General features: G+C 40.3%; 1 protein-coding gene across 9 annotated transcripts in view; it reads right to left on the minus strand.

The window, feature by feature from the left end:
• The window catches only part of ENPP2 (ectonucleotide pyrophosphatase/phosphodiesterase 2), a 108118-nt gene that overhangs the window by 19563 nt on the left and 66165 nt on the right, over positions 1-22390 (minus strand). For 5 of the 9 annotated variants that reach the window (XM_073794689.1, XM_073794691.1, XM_019932084.3 and 2 more), the window contains exons 12-19: positions 16009-16117; positions 13061-13186; positions 9772-9803; positions 8940-9067; positions 6186-6273; positions 5934-6021; positions 4629-4813; positions 1563-1614 (exon numbers count right to left, since the gene is read on the minus strand). In XM_073794689.1, coding sequence (XP_073650790.1) covers positions 1563-1614; positions 4629-4813; positions 5934-6021; positions 6186-6273; positions 8940-9067; positions 9772-9803; positions 13061-13186; positions 16009-16117 — 808 coding nt within the window. Of the gene's footprint in view, positions 1-1562; positions 1615-4628; positions 4814-5933; positions 6022-6185; positions 6274-8939; positions 9068-9771; positions 9804-13060; positions 13187-16008; positions 16118-18116; positions 18273-22390 lie in introns of all 9 variants that reach the window. The other 4 variants (XM_073794690.1, XM_073794692.1, XM_019932086.2 and 1 more) reach the window with 3 other exon arrangements.

The following is a 22390-nucleotide window of genomic DNA, read 5'->3' on the forward strand; positions in this document are numbered from 1 at the left end:
AGTGAATATTTAAAAAACTCAAGTCATGAGACTCCATACTCCTCGATCCTGGCAGCATTGTAATTTTTCCAATTCTAATGACACCGCAGTCCACTAGAGGTTTGATGTCAAACACTTCAAATCACTTCTAGATTTGTGAAGGATTTGTGTACCTTCCATCAACTAAGTCCTATCTCAAAAGCCGTGTTCATCCAATTACATGCCAAAGAGTCTGTGTGTTCTATCATCAAAGAGAGAACCGGGAGGGTGGTGATGTAGAAAGAGAAGAAGAAAAAACATGAAGATCTTTATAAAGAGGGGAAATAAGTCAAGTAAATAAAATATTCCACTGGTTTCCTCAACCTTTACTTAATCAGATTGGAAATGGCACGTACGATAAATAGAACCATATGTAAGCTAATAACTCATGTAACGCTCTCACGAGAATTTGACTACGTGCATCTTTACTGCATGACTTGGGCTGCTGTGCTTGATCTCTGTCTTCTTTTTAATACACTTTTGGTCATTCCCTTGCTGTTACAAGATGCTATCCCACCTGCTGTAGTAACCTGTGTAGGAGGCTTTTCGTCTTCTTCTAATCTCTTCTAATTTTCCTGGGATTTCAAAACCAGAAGGAAGAGCTTATGTGGTAGATTGCATTATTGTTCCTAATTATTTACTGCTCTTTTGTAAAGGATTATATACTTCTACCCATTGCCAAGTGACTTGTAGGACAGTGTCCTTGTGGAAAGAATATACTTCCCTACTCCACTGGTTTCATGTGCCCTACTTTCACCAATGAACTGGGAATGGAAGTGACAGATGCCTCATCAAAGCAGAAGTGTTGAGACCCATTGCCTGGTTCTGCCATTCCTCTTTTCCCTCTGCCACGAGAAGGGCATGTCCCAGCTAGGGGCTGCTCCTTCAGCCTAGATTCCAGAATAAAAAGTACACATGGGGCAGAGCCACACTTGGCCTATAGTCAGCATCCTGAAATATGAACAAGAAATGCACAGCCCACTGAGATTCTCTTTTTTCATCACAAGCTTGCAAAAGTTGACTAATACAGGAGGGTTATTATTGTACGTAAAATAAGAGGAGAATGAGTTAGGGCTCAAGATAATCCTTCTTTGAAGAGAGATTTCTGATTTGGTTCCTTCTGTACATCCCTTCCCATAACATACACACTGACTCTGCAGGTTGGTAAGCTTCAGTAGAGGTACCAGCTGTTACCATTTATAATTGTGACTTCCATTCCCTTCACTGAAGTCCCCATAAGCACCTTAACTTATGACCCATCAGATGCACAATGGTATATTTAATCCCTCTGCTTTTCAGAGGGCTTAAAATCTATTGAGGAAAAAAAAAGGTAATGGAACTTTTCTGACTTATTACACAGCTGGCAACCTGTGTACATAGAATAAACTAATACCTTTTGCCAGATGGTATAAAAATCACTTTGCAATCCAAATTCGAATTTTAAAAAATATTATGCTTACACTATGAAGTAAATAAGAAGTCTCTCCAATTTTTGGAAGCTAGAAAACAAAATTATCTGGTTGTTTTTTCCATCAACTCCTTACCTTCTGTAGACCCTTTTATATGAAGGCGTTTGTTGAGTTCATCCAATTTGTTCTTCATGTGTGAAAACCAAAAAAAAAAGAAAAGAAAAGAGAAGAGAAAGCAAATCAGAAACGTTTTTTCTTTCCAGCACCCTTCTCTCTATTTAGTACCCAGATAAATTCAAAACAGGACCCTAAACTTCATCAATACCATAAACTCTGCAGAGTATTTACTACTTTATCTCAAAATGAAATTTTAGGCTCCATTTCCTAGTGATCTATGGTCACGAATATGTTATTTAATTTCTCCATGATTTTGTTTCCTTTCCTTAAAAGTGTGGATAATCATGGTACCAACCTCTCATGTCGACAACGACGATTAGGGCGCATATATGTAAATTAATTCGAATATTGCCTCAATATTTCGGATTAATCTCTAGGTACACTAAAGTGATTCCCAAACCAAGTTATGAAATTGCTTTTTCTAAAGCTGAAACATAATGACTCAGCAGTTCTGAAAAGTCACGGCTCAGCAACTCCATCTCCCACTATATATTCTAGAGACACTCTAGCATACGTCTACAAAAAGACATTTGCGGTAATGTCTACTGCAGCATTGTTTGGAAGAACTAACAATTGGAAATTACCAAATGTTCTCAAATAGGAAACTGAATAGAATCGTGATGGTATAATTATATAATTAAATATTAATTATTAATGGTAAAAATGAATGAGCTAAAACTTCACATATTAATATGCATAAATCTCAAAAATACAAGGATGAACAACTAAATGCAGGATACATAGAGTATAACAGCATTTACATAAAAATATAAGCTATCCAAAGCTATCCCATAGGTTATTTTAGGGAACTAGATACTAAAAACTAGTTAATACATTATTTAAGAGACACATATGTATGGAGTGAAAGTATAGAGGCCTACATGGCAATTATACACACTATATTCAGGATATTAGTTACCTTTGGGGTAGAAAGGACGTGGGATTGGGGTGTGGGATGTCACATGGAGTATCCATTCAATCTGTAATGTTTTCTTTCTCACAATGTGTGTATTGAAGTATTCATTTTATTAATCTCTATACCTTTTCAGTATGTCTGTATTTATTTTTTAAGAAAAGGAAAATAGTCTTTTGGAGAAACCCACTGACAAAATAAAGATGATCTAGAACCCCACTAAAACGGCTTAAGGTAAAATAACCAAAATATTTCTTGCTTCGCAGAAGAAAGGTAATTCAGAAAACAAGATACAGCTAATAGATGCCTCTAAAAATATAACTAGAATTCACTTCAAAGACCACTTCCTGTTGACTTTGGCAACTCAACTCCTCCAGCTGAGGTCTTAGAATTACCTACTTTATACTAATTAGCCCTGTTAGTTCTTATCAGGAGCTAAAGTAGGAAGGATTAATAAAGGGAAGGAGGTAGGGAAGAAGAGCAAACTTCCTCCCATGGTGGGCGTCCCACACTGTGGCTCCTAGGCCCCAAGGAATCCTAGAAAGTAGCAAATGGTAGGGGAGGGGGATAGACCAGTGGGAAAATTATTTTCCATTTTTATGAGGTCTAATAGAAAGATCACACATTTGCCTGTAATAAAACCACACAGGCAGGGCTTCCCTGGTGGCGCAGTGGTTGAGAGTCCGCCTGCCGATGCAGGGGACACGGGTTCGTGCCCCGGTCCGGGAAGGTCCCACGTGCCACGGAGTGGCTGGGCCCGTGAGCCATGGTCGCTGAGCCTGTGCGTCCGGAGCCTGTGCTCCGCAACGGGAGAGGCCACAGCAGTGAGAGGCCTGCGTACCGCAAAAAAAAAAAAAAAAAAAAACACACACATGCAAAAATAAAATTGCTTTGATTTGTGTTGGAACCCTCTCAACCACTAACCAGTGTTAGTGGTAATACTGGTTGTATCTTGCTGTCAGAAGCACTGATGGGCAACTCTAAAAGGTCTTTGATCAATATAAAATTCAATAAGCAAATCATTACTGAACATGTGTAGTTTGCTTGTTTCAATAACTGTCCAAACACGAGGTGCTGGGTGGTCCCTATCTGCACCCCCAACGCCTGCCCGGCCACACCCTTCCTTACCCTGCTCTGTGCCCTGGGAGACTGATCTCTAGGGACTCATCAGAGAGCAAGCTTGCCCTCTAGCAGGGCTCCAACAATGAGAGGTACCAGCGGGGGATTGGGAGGGGTGGATTTACTCCCCCAGCTTCCCCTCTACCAGGTTGCAGTGCGTTAGCTGCACCCATCTACCAAATTCCGTCGTTCCTTCCTATATAGCTCTTTCTCCATGTGCCAGTAACTGCTCGCTCCCTTTATTGTTGAGACCCAGGATTGGTACCCTATTAGCCCCAGGGTACTTCAGCATCCCTCACTGACTTCCCTCTACCCTGCCAGCCTTTGAAACAGTCTTCTCATTAAATGTGATTGAAACAATCTCTTTAAGCCTTCTTTAAAAACCTCTTCTGCATGGGCCATCTGTTTCTTATTGGAACCATGACTGATACACATGTGATCCAGGTTGAAAAAAAAAGAAAAAAATCATTTTGGTTGGGAATTGTGATTCCACAGAATAGCATTATGAATTTTACTTTTTTTTTTTTTTTTTTTTTTTGCGGTACGTGGGCCTCTCAGTGTTTTGGCCTCTCCCGTTGCGGAGCACAGGCTCCGGACGCGCAGGCTCAGCGGCCATGGCTCACGGGCCCAGCCGCTCCGCGGCATGTGGGATCTTCCCGGACCGGGGCACGAACCCGTGTCCCCTGCATCAGCAGGCGGACTCTCAACCACTGCGCCACCAGGGAAGCCCTGAATTTTACTTTTTGTTCTTCATTATCTATCCCTGGGCTGTCCAATGTGGGAACCATGAGCCACATACGGCTCTTTAAATTTAAAGTCACTGAACGAAATTAAAAACTTAGTTCCAAGTGTTCAAAAGCTACATCTGACCAGTGACTGCCATTCTGGACAGTACAGATATACCATTCATATCATCACAGAAAGTTCTATTGGACAGCACTGCCCTACACCCAATAGGCTCCTCCATGATAAACATGAAAAGTTATTTCTACCTTTGGCTCTACCTTATCATCACAGGTACAGCCCAGGTCGAAATCAGACTGAAGGTACATAATCCCTGGGTAGCTGGGTCTGGTAACTTCCTCTGGCATGGTTGGTCTGAAAGTGTTAGTACGCAGGAGATGGTTCAAACTTCCATGAGTCCCATTATTAGGAGCTGGTTTCAGTCCCAGGAGATCTGACGAGAAGAAAGAAAGGAGCCAGGTACTTTGTAAATATTTTTGATGAGGTATAGGGAGAGTCAAAGCCATTCACCTTCCAAGGGCCTGAAAACTTGGAACACAAATTAGAATAGCATAAAACCAAATTTAGACTGTAGGCTCGCTTCTTACTTCCAAAATCATTCTTGCCTGATCATGTCTTGGCAACAACTTTCTGAAATAGTATGTTCATTGCTTGATTATAAAGAGAGACATTTCCAAAAGACAGAGTGAAGAAATAGGGCCTTACTTAGCTACTGCCTATGTCTGTGATAGTTACAACCCAGGACCATCAGCCTCAGTATCATTGCCTTTCTGCTTCTATAAAAGTCTAAGGAGACTTTTCTTCCCGAATTTTGAAGTGGGACTTATAATCAATAAATAACCTCTAGTCTGCCCTCTCATGCACTCCACAGAAGTACGGGGACAAGAGGAGGTTTTGGCCTTGTGCCCTAAAGTGCCGCTGTGAAATGAACAGGCTGATTTCACAGCAAGTGAAATGTTTGCCAAGCGAGCATACAGTGACTTGCCTAAGCTGAGAGGTGGGGCAGGGGAGAGCCAGCAGCCAAGATGGGAAAAGAACCCAGGAGACCCGACTTTCAGACTCCCCCTCTAACCACCAGACTGGCACTCCCTTACTAAATAGGAAAAGTTGTCCTCATTCAGCAACTAGAAACTCAAGGAAGAAAAATAATTAGGCGTACATAAATAGCTGGCCAGGATACAAGCTGGCGAGATTTTAACTGGGCGGCAATGGGAGAGATGGAGGTGGGAGAAAGCTCTGTGTCGAACTCTTGCTTTACCCAGCCTCTGACCATTGGTGTCAAACTGTAATGCTATGTTAGATCAGCCAGAGACTGCCAACAGCAACACTATGAAAACTCCCCGTTAGTCAACTGTTGAAGGAAGACAAAGAAGCCTTAGAAGGGGATGATATTCTGTCTCTTGAACCAATGGGCAAATTACAACATTTTTTTGTGTGTGAAAAGATGAGGTGATCCCAGAAAACAGACACCTCATTTCTTTCTCCGACATTGAAAGAAGTTCATACGTTAACTCAAGATTGTTTTCTTGGTTTTGATGAAATAAATGACTTACCACACATAACATTGTAAAGTTCAATGTTTTCAAACGGAGGCACTTTAGTCTTGTACTTAAATGTTGGGCCATAACCTACGAAAACAGTCTTCCAAAAGAAAAGAAAACAAACAAAACAATTAGGCATTGCTAATATCTAGTAGCAACCCTTCCTCGATTTATAAATGCTTTGCAAGCTTCACTCACACCACCATTCCCATCCCTTCTTGGAGTCACTAAAACACACTTCGATTCACAGTTCCAGGAGCATACCTGCATACTGTTGACCTTGTTATCAAATCCATGGTCTCCCTGGAAAAAACATTTTCCCGATGGTTTCTTATAAACATCCAAAGGTTTCCTAGAGTGAAACAATTGTACAATCAGTCAGGATTTCTCATGAAATCATTCTGATTAAAAAAAAAAACCAGTGCACAAAAAATATCTCTAAGGAGTGGATCTTACAAATATATTCTTCTCATTGTAATTGCATCATTCCTGCGCTGACGAAAACATGATGCTGTTCTTTTGCCCCAAGTGCTTTTGCTTTGACAATCAGCCCAGGACAAATTGGGACCTGAAGTCCTGGTCCCCTCCTCAGGCCTCGTGCTTGCACTGAGCAAAGCCCTGGTCACAGGTACAGACACACCTTGTAGATACTGCACGTTCGATTCCAGACCACCACAATAAAGAGAACATCGCAGTAAACTGAGTCACATGAAGTTTTTGGTTTCCCAGTGCATAGAAAAGGTATATTTACACTATACTATATTAAGTTGCAATAGCATTATGTCTAAAACAACAACGCACATACCTTAATTTAAAAATAGTGCTGTCAGAAAAATGTCACCTATAGACTCTCGATGCAGGGTTGCCACAAAGCTTCAACTGTCTGCCTATGTGCTTCACTAGCTCCAGGACTGTAAGACTCTCCACTCTGGGGCCGTGTTTGTCTGGTTCATTTCTACACACCCATCACTATGCTCCATGCTAAGCACACAGTCGGCACTTTAAAAATATGTGATTTTAATCAATGAATGGAGACCTGTATTCTATAAAAATGTTTGCATACAAATTTACCTGTCAACAGATTTACCTAGTAATACCACTAGAGAACATAACTGAGTCATAAGCTTAACATATGTAATAGTGGCATAGCTAAGAAGAGCCAAGCCTCACCTAGACAGTACCTCTATTTAGAAACAGAAAATGGAAACCTTGCTCTCTAGACATCAAAAGCATCTGAGTTCCCTTGTTGAGACAGGAAGATACCTTTTGCTTAGACTCATGCAGCACTTTTCCAAAACACCTTCATGTTTATTAAGACAAATATTTCCTAAGTACCTATAGGTACATTGCACTGAAGTAAAGTGCTTGGGGGAAAACAAAGAAATTAAACTTCGGGGTCTTTGCTCTTAGGTAAAGTACTTTCAGCTTGGGATAATAAGATATGTGCATATAATAACTCAACAGTGCAAGACATAAGTTGAAAAACTTTACTGCTAATTAAAATGCCTGGCTTTGGTCTACACTAATTTGCTCAACTATCTTCATCTTTTACTTAACTCCTACTCAACTCCCAAGTTTTCTTCATCGAAACCTACAAACGGTACAAATTTGCTCATTCTTCCAAACCACCCCATACTCAGGCAAGCCATTTTGGTCACAGTTTTGTAACTTTTCCTTGAAGACTCCCCATGTCTGTTCTAAATGATCTCAATAATTTCTAGTTTACATACATATCTCTTCACAATCCTACATATTTCACTTTATGTACACCCTGACAATTACAATAGGATATTTGTGTATTTGTCACATGTGTCTCTCTAGATGTTCCATACTGATTCAAGCTCTTAGAGGACACACATTTTCTTGTTATCTTCTCTCCCTTGTAAATTCATTCAAGTACCAAGCCAGAGTACATCTAGTAGTTGTTCAATTATTGCTAAGTTAATTAAGACTGCGTCTCAGCACTTTTTTAAAGGAGAAAGTCAGAGCAAGAGTGAGTGGGGGACTTCCCTGGTGGCACAGTGGTTAAAAATCCGCCTGCCAGCTCAGGGGACACGGGTTTGATCCCTGGTCCGGGAAGATCCCACATGCCGCGGAGCAACTAAGCCCGTGAGCCACAACTACTGAGCCTGCGCTCTAGAGCCCGTGAGCCACAACTACTGAAGTCCACATGCCCTACAGCCTGTGCCACAAATATTGAGCCCGTGTGCTGCAACTACTGATGACCCCGCCTAGAGCCCGTGCTCCGCAACAAGAGAAGCCACCGCAATGAGAAGCCCGCGCACCGCAACAAAGAGTAGCCCCTGCTCACCTCAACTAGAGAAAGCGCATGCGTAGCAACGAAGACCCAGCACAGCCAAAAGAAAAAACAAAAAAAGAGTGAGTAGGAAAGGGCTACCCCCAGGTCTGTGTGAAAGTGATTAAGCTTTGGATAATTAACTCTTTGGAACTGGTTAGAGCTTCCAGACATATCCTACATCAGATTCAAGAGCAAGGAATAGTCTCTTCCATATTGGAGAGTCTTTTGTAGTTCCAAACAAGGCAAACATCTGAAATATTTAAGGCAATGTAAAACACGCCTCTGTTCAGTAACAGAGTAACAGAGGTAACAGAGGTTTTAAGATTAACAACATTTTCTGAACTCTTCTATAAATGTCGCTACAAGCTAAGTTTCGTCAACGGAGGCCAAACCTGTCCAGTGTGGTAAGGCAATGTCCCAGGCATATGTTTGACTTACTCAAGTAATAATAATAAAATGTAAATTTGAAAAACAAAACAGAGAGACAAACACACAAAGATGCACTGAGGGGCTACAAAGAGCCACCAAGATGCTGAGACCAGGAACACAGAGATGTATTGTCTCGGGGCTAATTGTTTATCCAGCACACAAACTCTTTGCAAACGATGAGATTTCCAACTGAGATTTCTTTTTATAATGGCTAAAGACCTTAAAGCACTCCAGCTGCCAAAGGGGCCGTTATGAAGATGAGAATCAGGGACAGCCTATCCCCAAGTTACCTTGCAACGTGCCATCTTCGGTCCACCAGTAAATGGATGTCCTCAATTCTTCTGTTGTTGGCATAGTGCAAACGTTTGGGAAGGTGCTGTTTCATGTAAGGCTTAAAGTGCTGATCTGGTTTTTTACACTGAAATAGAAATGGATATTGAACTTCAGATGGACTGTCTTCTAGAAAAGTCCAAGACATTCTCTCTAGAAAGAGGAAGGAGGTTTTAAGTCAAACGAAAGGCTAATTACTGAATAAATGGCATTTGTCACCCCTATCAAATGACAAAAGCTGAAAACAAATAGATTCAAAGGGGAATAGATAATGTTGAAGAAGACATAGAAGGTTATCAGAGGGGAGTTAGAAACTTTTAAGATACATTCCTGACTCGGGAGACCATCATGAAGAGCAGCTCAAACTCCAAGGCTTTTCCCAAATGCTTCAAATCAAGGAATGGGGAGGTGGGGTGGGAAGGGAGGAGAAGGCATGTTCAGGACCATGTGATTACCGTCTCATGTGCCTTTAAGGTCTCTATCCCGGATGGGAAAACTGTGGAACAGGGTGGTGGGCAGATCTGGTTCAGACAGAGTAAGGATCTGTTTAATCATGAATGAATACTTTTCAGCCCTAATGGCAAGGTCAAATACTCTCATTTTGTTTTGTTACCAAGACCATTAGGGAGCCTGCAGCTGTCCATGGGCCAGAAAGCTCTTAGGGAAACAAATATACAGGATGGCAGGGCAGTGAGGAAAATGTTCCTCTCAGCCTACAGGGGAGTTGAATACAGGAGATGAGTGTGTGGAAGCTACTCCAAAGGCAGAGGCCTGGTGACATGCAATACTTACCGTGAGATTAGCAATAATGACTTTAGGGTCATCTGTTCAAAGAGAGAAGGAGAAAGATTTCAAAAGAGTTGACAGTAATCACTGAGAGAAATCATTTTTGCAGCGAGACACTCGATTCTTTTTTTCTCTCCTAGAAGACTTATCACTTTAGATTTTGTGTAAAATATATGTAAAACTGTGTGTGGGTATTTAAAATTTCAGTAAGTGAAATGTATCTAAATGAGAGGAACAATTCCTATGGTAAATGTCCCTGCTAGGTCCAAGTCAACCTTTCCGGAAGGGAATTCCTCCTTCCAGAGCACTGGGGTATTGCTGGGTAAATTGCTTTTTTAAAATTCTCCCAAATGGTCCCTCTGGAACCTGGATTGAGTTTATTTGAAATTTAACATCAGGAACTAAACTGGGCATTTGGGGCTTTTAATGTAACTTCCTATGTATCTGCAGATCTTTCAAACAAGCCGTCATCCACTTTTAAGATGAATCTTCTAATCCATTATTTTTTCTAAAGGGAATTTTTTTCCTCGGTAATATCACAGGTCTAATTACATAGGTGGCTGCCCCTTTCCAGTTGCAGACACACACACGTATGCACCTTCTTTATTTTCACTACCAGCAAACAAAGGATATTTTAGTCAATACCCTGAACTAGCTAAAAGCAAAACTATGTAAATGATGGCTGTGTATAAACTGTGGACAGGATTATATTATCTGATGGTCCCGTTTTGGCGGGGGGGCGGGGGGAGAAAGAGGAGATTGTAGGTTGGTTGCATTTTGTTTTGTTTTCCAAAAATTTGCTTCAGCATGTCATTATAGAATCAGCAGAAAAGGAAAGCAGCGTTCAGAAGAGATACCGACAGCCATGAGGCAACCGTCCCTGGACTATAAACATCAGTGGAGCAGGTCATGTCTCTGTCATTTCCTGCTGCGTCCCCAGGGCCTGGTAAGCACTCAATAAACATTTGTTAATAAATATAAATAAATATTTGTTCATGTTTGGTGCAAATGCATGAATAAGCTTGCCTTGCAGCATAAATATACACTCTTCAAAGACAATGTTCAGCATCTTAGTTCTAAAGCTATGAAATTCGAAGATAAAAAAATGTGGATTCCCTTCTCCTTAACTTGGGGTCAAAATTGAGTTGCATCTTTCAATGACACGAAAATAAGTAATAATGGTAGCAATAATAATTAACCCAAATTGTGTCCATACCATGTTCGGTCTCTGTAAGGGCTTTGCAGGCACTGTCTCTCTGGTCATTCACAACTAGTCTGCTGGAAGGTAGGTGCGATCAGAATCCTCACTGAGCCAATTGGCATTTAGAAGGTGGAGGCGGGGGACGAGGGGAACGTGCACACTAGGACCCTGCTGGCAATCTGACTGAGCAAAGCCATGCTTTGAACCTCTACATTCAGTGACCTCATCAACCACAGTCCTCAAAGGGACCAAACAGAATGAGTTCATGTTCTTCGATAATGAAGAAAAATAAATAGCACAGGGCAGTCTTGTGCTCAGATAAATCCCAGAGAACTTCTAGGAAATAACAAATGCCTGAGTCCACGTGTGGGACACCAATCCTTCAATTCTGAAATACTCAGCCTTCTCATGCTAACAGCTCCCAGAGAGCAGGGGAGGCCCCCAGGACAGGGTAGTGGTTAAGAGTCAGTTAAGCATCTGGGTTTAAGTCCCCGCTCTGCCGCTCACTGACTGTCGTCCTCTTAGCCGGTTACTTCACCTCTCTCTGAGCCTTGATTGCCACTGTTTATAAGAGGAGATGATAATACCTAACACACAGGCCACTGGAAGGATTCAATAAAATGTGTACACATCTGGCTGAAAGAGTGACGTGACGAAAACATCGTCGTCATAACTACCATTTACATAGCTTGACTATGTGCTAAACACTAATCTAAGTGAGCTGTAGGGAACCTCTCATTTAATCTTCCCCCAAATCCTTATGGTACAGATGAGAAGTCTAAGGCACAGAGTGTTTAAGCAGCTTAAGGTCACAGAGTGAAGCAGCTGGCAAACATTTGAACCCACACATCCTGCCACCGTTGTTTTTGCTCTTAAACACCTCGCCCTCCCATCTCTCATAAAATGTATGAACGTGTTTTTTTAAATACAAGACATTTAATTATTGGGAGTTATCATTTCATTAGCCTTAGGAAAGTTTTCCTTCCACCCCTAAAGCAACCTCCCCATTACTTTTACTGATGTTTTGAAATACTTTTCCAAATAGACAAAAACTTTCTTGCATAAGCCCTAGAATGCAAATACTAGATCAAGAGGTACCGTGGTGACTCTGGGCCACTCTGGCAAGGGCCTGCCTAGCTCAAGGGAACAGAGAAGACAGGACACGGAAGATAGAAAAGGCACGGAAAAGAGAAGGCAGAGACACCAACGTTTTGTTTATTTCACAGCGTTGCCTGGAGCTGACCTTGGAACAGTTCCCATTTCTGTTGACTCAGTAACATCGTTTGGGAAAAACTTAATTTTCCAAAGCTTTATGCTTGGTGCCAATGGTTTCTTATTCCCAAGGCTAAAAATGCTAAAGGATTTTTTTCTTCCCCAAAATGCAGCATGCCTCCAATAAAACGATACACGTCTCCAAAGCTAGGTGGTTGGGCAGCATGTAAAACATCTTAGCCCATAAATCAAAGTTCTCGTCAGTGGCATATCATAACCCAAATGTGTAAAACAGGAGTGATAAGATTATTCCTGTTTATTTTATTTCTAATCTTTCAAAACAGCTGCCACTTTCCAAGGACTTAGTAGTTTCTCCTGCTGCTTTCTGTCAATCACTTTTCTAAAGGTAAAGAGTTCCCTTCAACCAGGCTCCTAGGAAGGTTTAGGGTCTGAGGGCACTTTTGCCAACCCTGTCATGGACTCCCTCACTTGAGCTAAAGAGTAAACCTGAACCTCTTGTTGGAAAGTTTGTCTCTTGTAAGCAGAAGTTTATGGTTATACACATGACTCAAATTAAGTGTACTTTTCACATGATAAAAACAAGAGCAAATATTTACATAATGCTACCAGGGGCCAGGAACTATTCTAAGTGATATACATAGATTCATTTTCACAACAACCCTATGAGCTAGTTGTTATTTATCATCCCTTTTTTCAGATGAAAAAAACTGAGGTTTAGAATTTCAATGACTCGTTCAAGTTCACTCAGCTGAGCAGCAGAGCTAGGATTTCCACCCAAGTAGTCTAGCTTCAGAGAATAAGCCCTTTCTCACTCCACTAAATTACCCTTCTAACAATTTAGTATTTTAAGAGTCAACTTACATTTAGCATTATTGCTAAATTTGGGTCGAATTCTTCCTAGAGTTCCTGGCACTAAAGTAATGTCATCCACATTAGTTAGGTAATTGCTCAAGAATTCGGTTCTATCACATGTGACATCTTCCATTCCTAAGGGGAGGGAAAAGAAAGTATTTTCAGGCAACTGTAAAATTAAAATCTCCACACAGACACTAAAGGTAACATTCAGGCCTCTCCTTAATTCGTTTTTCACAACTTAACATGAGGATCCCTCTCTTTTGAGGTTTCTTAACTTGACTTTGAATTGTTGAATGTTTCATTATATAATCTTTTCATCAGACATTGCTTTAGTCATATCATCTTGCAGCACTAGAAGGCTGAAAATGCATCATCTCAATTATATTTTAAGTCATTCAGCAAGACCAACAAGATAAAGGAAGTAACTGTGATCTTTAAAAAAAAAATCTATTTACACTGTCATTATGTAAAAGATCTATTCTTTAAAAAAAAAAAATCCCAGATTGCTTTAAACTCTTCCCAGCTAAGGGTGGTGTAAATAGCTGTGTCTCTTTTACAAAATGTCATTTTCCAACTCTCTAATGTATCTCACGACTTGAGTACATAATCACCAGTCCTCACTCTGCCTTCACTGGTGGCCTTGGATGTTACTGACAAAACAATACTGGCAACAAGACAGAGAAAGAAAAATGTCAGCCCCAGTGACCACCCAAACTGAAAAACAAAATAACGCTGAAAACAAGCTGTAAACAATATAATCAGTTAAAACTGAAAGCTAGCAACTAGAATATAAAAAGGGTCTTGGTAGGGAATTTTTTCACCAACAAATATTGCCCCCTCCCACCCATGATTTGTTTCCTGCCTCCCATCAAGGAGAATTTCTTGATCAATATTAAAAAAAATAAATAAAAACAAACTCAAATCTTAGAATCACAAGTTATGGAGGCTGGAAGAGAACTTTATTGTCATTTCAGAATTTACGAGATGAGATGAAGCCATAAAGGTTTAATATATTGCTTTGTATAATCCAGTATCCAAATATTTTTTAAGTGGGGAAACTTAAATGATTCTGTAAAGGATTTCCTAAGGTTTTAGAATAAAGAAATATAACTCAGAGTGGCCCAGATATGGTGAAATTCAAATTATCACCTTCTGGGATCCCAGATCCAGACCCCTCTTTTTAAAATATAAATTGGAAGGAAGAGAGAGAAAAACATATCCCAACATAGCACAAGGGTTATAGATCTTGCCTTTTAACATTTAAAATCTCAGGAGGAATAACTGAAGCAATAAACAGCTGTTACGTTCAAGCACAATGTGAATCCAGGAAGGGGAAGTCTCTAAATACATGTTAATGGAAGACTAGAAGAATCTTCCATTTGCTGCCTTCCTAAGTCACTTTAGCCACCCCAGTGGTGAACCATCTCTCTTGCTTTCAAAGTGCTTCTCAAGCAAGCATCATCACCCTTCACCCTCCAGACTAACTCTGCGTTGGTGGTATTAGTGTTCTCATTCTACAGACCAGGAGGCTGAGACTTGGAGAGGCTTTTAAGTGGCACAGTGCAATTTGAACTCCATGGCAACTCATTCTTACTCCCAAACCCAGGCTCTGGAACACTAGACAATACTACCTTTTAAGAAAGAGATGCTGTGCCATTTATTCGTCTCAGAAGCCTGCACACTGGCAAGACCAGACTGGAATCTAGCCAAGACTTTTACAGGGCTCCAGCCTGTGATTCACTGGAGCCCATCTACTTCTTAGACATATGGCTCCAACATGTAAGCAAGTGTTCTTGACACCTCTGGGCAACTTAAATCAAATCAGCTGTGTCACAGGCTCCCCATTCTCTGTCTTATCTGCAGCTCTCCACCGAGTCAAACTCATGGAACATGATTTTGCAGATGGTTACATTTAGTCCCTGCAAAAGAGCATATTAGTTCTAGGGTTTTCTTTGTTTTGTTTTTGTTTTAATTTCTTATAGATCTTCTAGAAAATTCTATAAAGAAAACTTCAGGCCCAGAGCAGAGTTTTGATTAGGGAGAGTTATCTGCCCTTCTTAACAGAACTACCAAGTCAACTAATTTTCTTCTTCCAAACCCTCTCCTAGAAGGGAGCAGCCCCATATTCCAGAGCCATGATTTCAATTTGCTAGTTCTGGAAGGCAGAAGGCACTCTCAGTCTGCACACCTGTGAAATAAGAATGCTCTCTGCTGCACCCTCCCACCCCAGCTCTATAGACATATATGTTTATAATGCTCTTGATCCATACATTTTTCTACTTTATACAGTGATTTAGAAAACAGCTCCCTAAACTGCTTCTTCCTCTCTTAACAGTCTTCTCTACTGATCCAGGGTCCTCTGACTTGGGTCTTGAATTCGCTCAATGAATGCATGGAAATCACTTTTCTCATATGTCACCTCTTTGACAAGAAGCCTATGTCTCCACCTTTTCTTAATCATATTTAGATTTATTTTTTAGCCACATGAACTCTGTGGGCTCCTTTTGGGGATGTGGCTAGGAGGGATATGTCACATTCACAGAGGAAGCTCTTAATATCACAATCTTTTTTTTTTTTTTTTTTGTCATGCTGCACAGCGTGAGGGATATCAGTTCCCCCACCAGGGACTGAGCTCAGGCCCCAGCAGTGAAAGCGCCGAATCCTAACCACTGGACCGCCAGGGAATTCCCTGCAACTTTTTAATATGGGATAGATTTTTGTAGGAAGGCTTTTCCTGCGAAGAATAGGAAGATACAGGAATTCCCTGGTTTTGATCAAAATGTATGCAGGGTCATCTCAGGTCATCTCATAATTTTGAGTCACCGTTCGATTTCTTTCTCCATCCTGAAGAAAGGGGGAAGGAGGAAGAAGAATATAACCTGGGATTCTGAGAGCAAGGATTTCCCCAGCACATCAGAAACGTTATCTATCTGGATAAAGAAACAAAGCTTTACCATGGTCTCCAACAAAGATGACATTTACACAGCGATGCAGCTTTAGTTGTTTCAGTCCATCCATTAATTGCCCCACTGTTTTGTCAATATCCCTCAGAGGATTTGTCATCTGGAAAAAGGAGCAAATTAGTCCCTGAAGGTTTTTGTTTCTTCCTTTCAGTATCTCATAGATCTTCTACCCCTAAAACATTCTGGAAAGAAAACTTCAGGCCCAGAGGCAGAGCTTTGTCTAGGGAGATTTTCCTGCCTTTCTAAATGGAAACATGGTCTAAGCATTTTTATTTATATTCTTTTAGGAATGTAAAACCTCTCCTCATTCAATCCCTTTCAAGATTCTTTGACATAAAAATAGAAAAATTAAGGGCACTTCTTTTTTTAGAGATAAAATGGCTTTTCTAAAATGTAACAATGTTCTTTAAGTCCAAGAATTTTGAGAGTGAGTCAGATGGACAGTTTAAGCCTCTTGTTCCCTACGTGAAATCACCTAGGCTTTGAACCATGGCAAGAAGATGGAGGCTAAGTGAATCAAAAGCAGTTCTGAGGTTAAATGGTAACCTTCCACTGGATGCCAAATTAGAGCATCATTAATACAAAGAGACCCATCTAGTGTTCCAAAAAACTTACTGTCAATTTCTGACAACAATAGATTCTTAATAGAAGGACCACTTCTAAGAAGCAAGCTACTACGTCTCAATTTAGTCCCTTTCAAGCTGATTTTGAGTAAAATAAAAATCTACAAGAGTTCAAACTTAAATAGAAGTGAATCATTGAGCTTGTTCTAGAAGGTTTCTTATTTAGCCTAACGAAAACTGAAAACTCAGTTCTCTGAAGAACATTTCCAAAGCACAAGAATCATAATCCATCTCTCACGTTCTTGTTTCAAGTGGAAGTTTCTGATAGAACCTACTAGAGAGTTCCTTCTCCCTCTCATCTCTGTGCAATGGAAAGATTTTCAAGAAACATCCCATCAGACAAACACTTGACAGAACTTCAGCTGAATTGGACAGCTTAGCTACAGTCACACATATCCACTCAAAATGACAGAGATAAGAACGGAAGGGATCGGCATATCTTTTTTCCTCAGACACATAATCTTATCTTCCATTAGCATCTTCTCAGATGACTCTTGACCTTTCCTCATATCACGTCATCAGTAAAATCAGGTGTAAATTTTTTTTTCTTCATGACAGGAGTCAGTGTTTCAAATTCTGTCCCAAGGAGTAAGTCACAAGTGAAAGTTTCATAATGATGTGTGCGGCATAATCTGAAGAGACTAACAGAGGGTAGACTTAGCGGTATTTGCTTCTGAGTAAACTGTGCTCTCCTCTAAGACCTTCACCTAGACAAAGAAATACCAAATGCACAACCTTTGTCAACCCTTGACAACAAATTCATTTTCTTCAGTCAGAAAGATGACTCAGGTTAAAATCCAGAACCTATTTCTTAGTGATTAGTTCAAACAATCATAAATAAGATAGTGCCTCGGAGGTCTCCGGAGGTTTCAAGAAAAGTAACAACCTATAGGCTATTCTGAATGTAATGAAAAGAGTACACATTGCTCATATCTCTATAAGAAAACACACCCAACTCTATCTACCCATTGTTTTCTCTCTCCTTCTGTCTCAGCTCTTCCCTTGCCTATCATCTAAGACCTCTTGTGAACTTGGAAGGTACAGACCACTAATCTAGTCCAATATACTATTGAGTTCTAATCTATACCGTCTCTCAGGATTTCCCCGACTACCTTGCTGGGTTGTTCTCAAGAACCAAGGCTACAAGAAACTGTGACAAATTCTGTGAAAAAGTGCAAGCAAAACCAATAGCTTTCTTAACACTCATTCAAGCCTAAATATTCATACTAGTCTGGGGCAACTAACTTTAAAGAAAGTAGAAGTTGTTGGTTTTTTTTTTTTTCTGGCTGAAAGATCAAGAAGTCTTCACATCAGTGTTAACCTCTGAAGGAGCAGATTCTTCTGGACTCAAAGCCAAGGATGACACACCAGACTTTTTCTTTAACATATTCAGCTGATTTTCAAACCAAGGCACTGAAGGAAACCTTCAACTCAGACCTGCCCGCCACAAAGCGTTGGAACAATAGATAAACTTACTTTGTCCTGACGAGTTTCCGCAGCATAATGGTCCATCCTATGTAATTTTCTTCTTCTTTTCTTTGGAGGAGTAACTGGTCTTTCCTGTCTCCTCTTAGGGGTAACCTTCCTCTTAGGTCTCTTAGCCGGAGTAAAAGGTGAACCATAACTACTGTCCTGTACTGGCGGATAGAGATGTCTGGACTCAGAAGTCGTCTGTCCCTCTGGGTCAGATCATAAAGCTCACACTTTGCCATCTGGGGTCAGTAGAGTCTTAGTTTAAAAAAACTGACTCCTTAAGTGAGAAAAAGTTGGTATGAGGGATGATTCGGGGAACTCTACAGAGAGAAGCCTCCTAGATTGATCTTGATGTTGCTGTTACAGCTTCTTCACTGAGAACAAGTATATAATTTAAGAGAATCTGGTCGTGTGGGTCTCTTTTGGCTGAGGGACCTACTGTGGATAGACCTGAAGGTGACACAGAATTCTGCATTCCATAACTCCTGCGTTACGGAGAGACTGGTCCTTGGCTATGAAAAGCTCTCCATGTATAAAGTACTAGCTGAAAACTAAATGGAATACTGGTCACTTGGTCGTTTCAAAGTGCTAAAGGATTCACGGAGGCGGTTCCAATTCAGATTCTAACAGGTATCTGTTCAGACCACCAACTATATCCAAGCAACTGTCACCTTCATTGGAAAGGATCAGGAAAAGAAATTTTAAACCAAGGATGGAATGAAACATAAATACTAAGCAGTCCTCCTTGGTCATGAATGTACTCCCACAAATCAGCAGAGAGAACTTCCCACTGATAATTTAGGTTTCTGGTAGAGAAGAACTCTGAGCTAAGAGGTAACCATAAATAGAACTAACTGTCTTTTTAAAAATCCTCTTGTAAAATTAGGTCAAATGTAAAAAGTCATCGAGACCTCTTCATCTTGGTATACATAAATATATCAAGAAAGATTCTACTTATACTCTTTCCGTTAGACATTCCCCTTTTAGCGGTGGTTGGGGGGTAGTGGCTGTACTATGCATTTGTTTTGAAAACCTAGCAAGCAGTAAAGGCTGACACGTAAACTGTAGATGAGGAAGGTAACCTTTTGGGACTTCCAAATGCTGGAGAAAAACAGGCCCCTGATTTGCTGATGGTGCAAAGGTGAATTAAAGCAGCAAGCCCTGCTGTCTACCTAGCTGATTTCTCTCGGTGGGACTGTTCCGAGACTCATTCAAACGCAAGAAGGGCCAGGAGGAGGAACGATGTTAGTGTATCCAAAAAGGAGGCCATGTGCCATGCGATTTCACTGTTTCCAGAGCAAGCCACTGCAAAGGCATCGCCACAGCTGTCTCATCCTCTCTCTCCGGCAGAGCGATGGAAAGACAGTCCCACGGACTCTGGTTTGGTTTTTGTTGTTTTTTTTTAATGCCTCTAGTTTTAGCCAATTCCCCATGAGATGAGAAGCAAAAGGAAAAAAGAGGGTTTACCATTTCATGGTCACCAAATTCATTCAGCTAGCGCTCAAGTCTGCCCATCAGACATTGTCATCAGACAATGCCCATCGGCCATTTGCAAGAGACCTCAACATTCTGAAGGCTCCCAAGGTAGCCCTTCTGATGGCAGCAGGTTAGAGGGGCAGCAGGAGAAACAGGATTTTAGTCAAAATGAGTTTTCATCCAGGGATTATATTGCATGGATTTCCTTCTTTGAATGTTAGAGGTTGACAATAGCTAAGTTTTCACTGACCAGCCATACTTTAGTCTGACTTTAGAAGATTTAGCCTGAGGTTATTAAAAGGATGGGAAGGAGATGGGCAACTTTCCCTGCTTTTCAGGATACTTTGCCATCTGGAGGTAGTAACTAGCCAGCCAAAGCTCTGCCTCTAGGCCTGAAGAGCAGCTGAACGGAGAGTCACAGGGAAAGCACAGAAGCTCAGAGAGAAAAAGGTTGTGCCAGTAACCAAAAGCAAGCATATTTTCTGAACATTCACCATTACACTGTGAAACCAGGAGCAATACGCCATTTCTCGAAGCTATTAGCCCAATGTTTGCGAATCGTCCTGAAAAAAGTATACTCAGGTGTTAAGCGAATAAAGCACAAACTTCGAGTGTGTTGGAGCACACAACATTTTGCCAGATTGAATCATTTCGATTAAATTTCAAATGCAAGGTGTAAAAGATAACATGTTACTGATTTTAAAAATAATATTTCAGCTACATGCACAATAAGTGTAGATGAGGGATATATAGGTAGATAAACCAATTCGTCTACCACAAAAAAATAGGTTTTGCTGGCTTTGGTTTCATGTTTTAAACTGTTTTGTTTTTCTTTCAGCAAAAAATAAGATTCCTAGAACCAAATGAGAAATCATTGAAATCTGAAAACATCCCTTGCTTGTTCGAGAGAAAGTGACCAAGTTCTCAGGTTATCATAACTGAAGATACATCGTAAGTGTTTTACCCCGTAGATATATGAGAATATCCCAGTTATAAGAAGCATTAACACTAAAAAGAACATAGCATGAATACTTCCAACTCTTAATTCAAAAATACTCAGGAAAAACTGTTTGTATATTTATGAGAATCCTGAACATAGAACCATCATTACAGCAAATTAAAGTGTCCTATATTATGCTTCATTTTTCACTGCTCAGGACTTTAAAAGAAGCTTTTAGTTTATTTCTTGATCAAAAACACACTTTCAAGTAAGTAATTATAACTGAACTACACATATTAGAAATCCAGAGATGTTAATGAATAAAGACGATTCATTGCTAAGCCGTATAACTTTTAAGGAAATGAAAATTATAAGAATTATACCTCCTCTGTGTTGTAAAAAGCCAACGTTTGACATAAAGAAAACGTTCTGTGTGGTTTGAACATAGTTATTAATGGACCACTTTGCTTATCTCCTGGACTAAAGGAGAGTTAAATTATTTCCTAGTCTGGGAGTCAGAAGTTCTGTCTCCAAGTTCGCTTACCAGCTGAGCAACTGGAGTAGCTCCTAACCTCTTAAAGTACCAGCCTCTGGCTTTTAAAAGAGCGGCTATAACAAGCGCTGTTTGCCTGTGCCACAGGGTCTTTTAGGGGATACTATTATCCCAACAAAATTGAACCTTTAAATAGGGTACATGGAACTGCTTAGGGTTTGGGTTTTTTTTTTAACATCTTAATAAAATGAGGCTCCTATTGTTCACTTTAGATTAATCTCAAAGAAAAACACCCTAAAGATAAAACAGCCACGCTTGCTCTGGCAAGAATAAGATTTGTGTTTCATGTACGCAGATGTTTATCTCATTTTATCATTTGTGTTTCATAATCATGCACCAGTGGTTAAACATCAAAGGAATAGGAAAAAGAGCATGAGACTTATATGACTTCAATGATTTAAGGTAAACTAGGAATGGGTTCACACAGCCTCTAGTTTCCAGTGCTTAAGGAAATCACCGCTGAATTGATGTTAAAGCATTCAGAAGTATTTATGGCTCCTTAGTATTTACTGTCTTTGTTTAAACATGCTGCATTTTGGTCAGAAATACTTAAACCAAGACACACTTATCTGTATTTGCTTAGTCATCCTTATGCTGAACATAACAAACTTAATTATAGCCAACAGCGTTGCCATCGGCTATCAGAGAATAAGAGGTAGTTCCCATCCTCAAAGAGTTTATGAAACAATTTCTCATCCAAATCAAGTTTTATTATGTTGATGTAGACCTCACCACCCTAGTAAGAAAGAGAGGTGGAAAACATTTCATAGATTAAAAGATTTAGATTTGCAAATCCCAGCATCTTTTAAAATGATCTATGCTGATGCACTGGGAAAATTTCCATCTCTCGATAAAAGAGGAACATAATAAAATATCTCCTTCCCTTTCCCACCTCCTGAATTTGAAGTTATACTGGATGCTACCTTATAGACAGATTGTCTTCTACTAAGATCCCCGAGTGATACAAGGGTGTCACGTTGCTCTGCTAAACAGATTCATTCAACAGTGTATTTCTCCCAATTAAGAATTTGTTTCACTTCGGGGGGTGATGGATATGTTCATACTCTTGATCGTGGTGATGGTCTCACAGGTATATACCTATGTCAAGATTTATCAAATAAAAAATGTCCAATGCTATCAAATATTCCAGGTTGCTTGTACCTGCTAAGGTTAGTGAGCTGACCTACACTCTCTGAACAGCATAACCGTTTTAAGGGAGCTGAAATTCAGTTGCAATGTTTTATATTGCAGGTTTCATCTCCAGATTCTTTTCTACTCCTATCCCAGTGATGGCAAATGCCAACCATT

Source organism: Tursiops truncatus, chromosome 17 (genome assembly GCF_011762595.2).
Source record: "Tursiops truncatus isolate mTurTru1 chromosome 17, mTurTru1.mat.Y, whole genome shotgun sequence".
In the NCBI taxonomy this organism is placed as follows: domain Eukaryota; kingdom Metazoa; phylum Chordata; class Mammalia; order Artiodactyla; family Delphinidae; genus Tursiops; species Tursiops truncatus.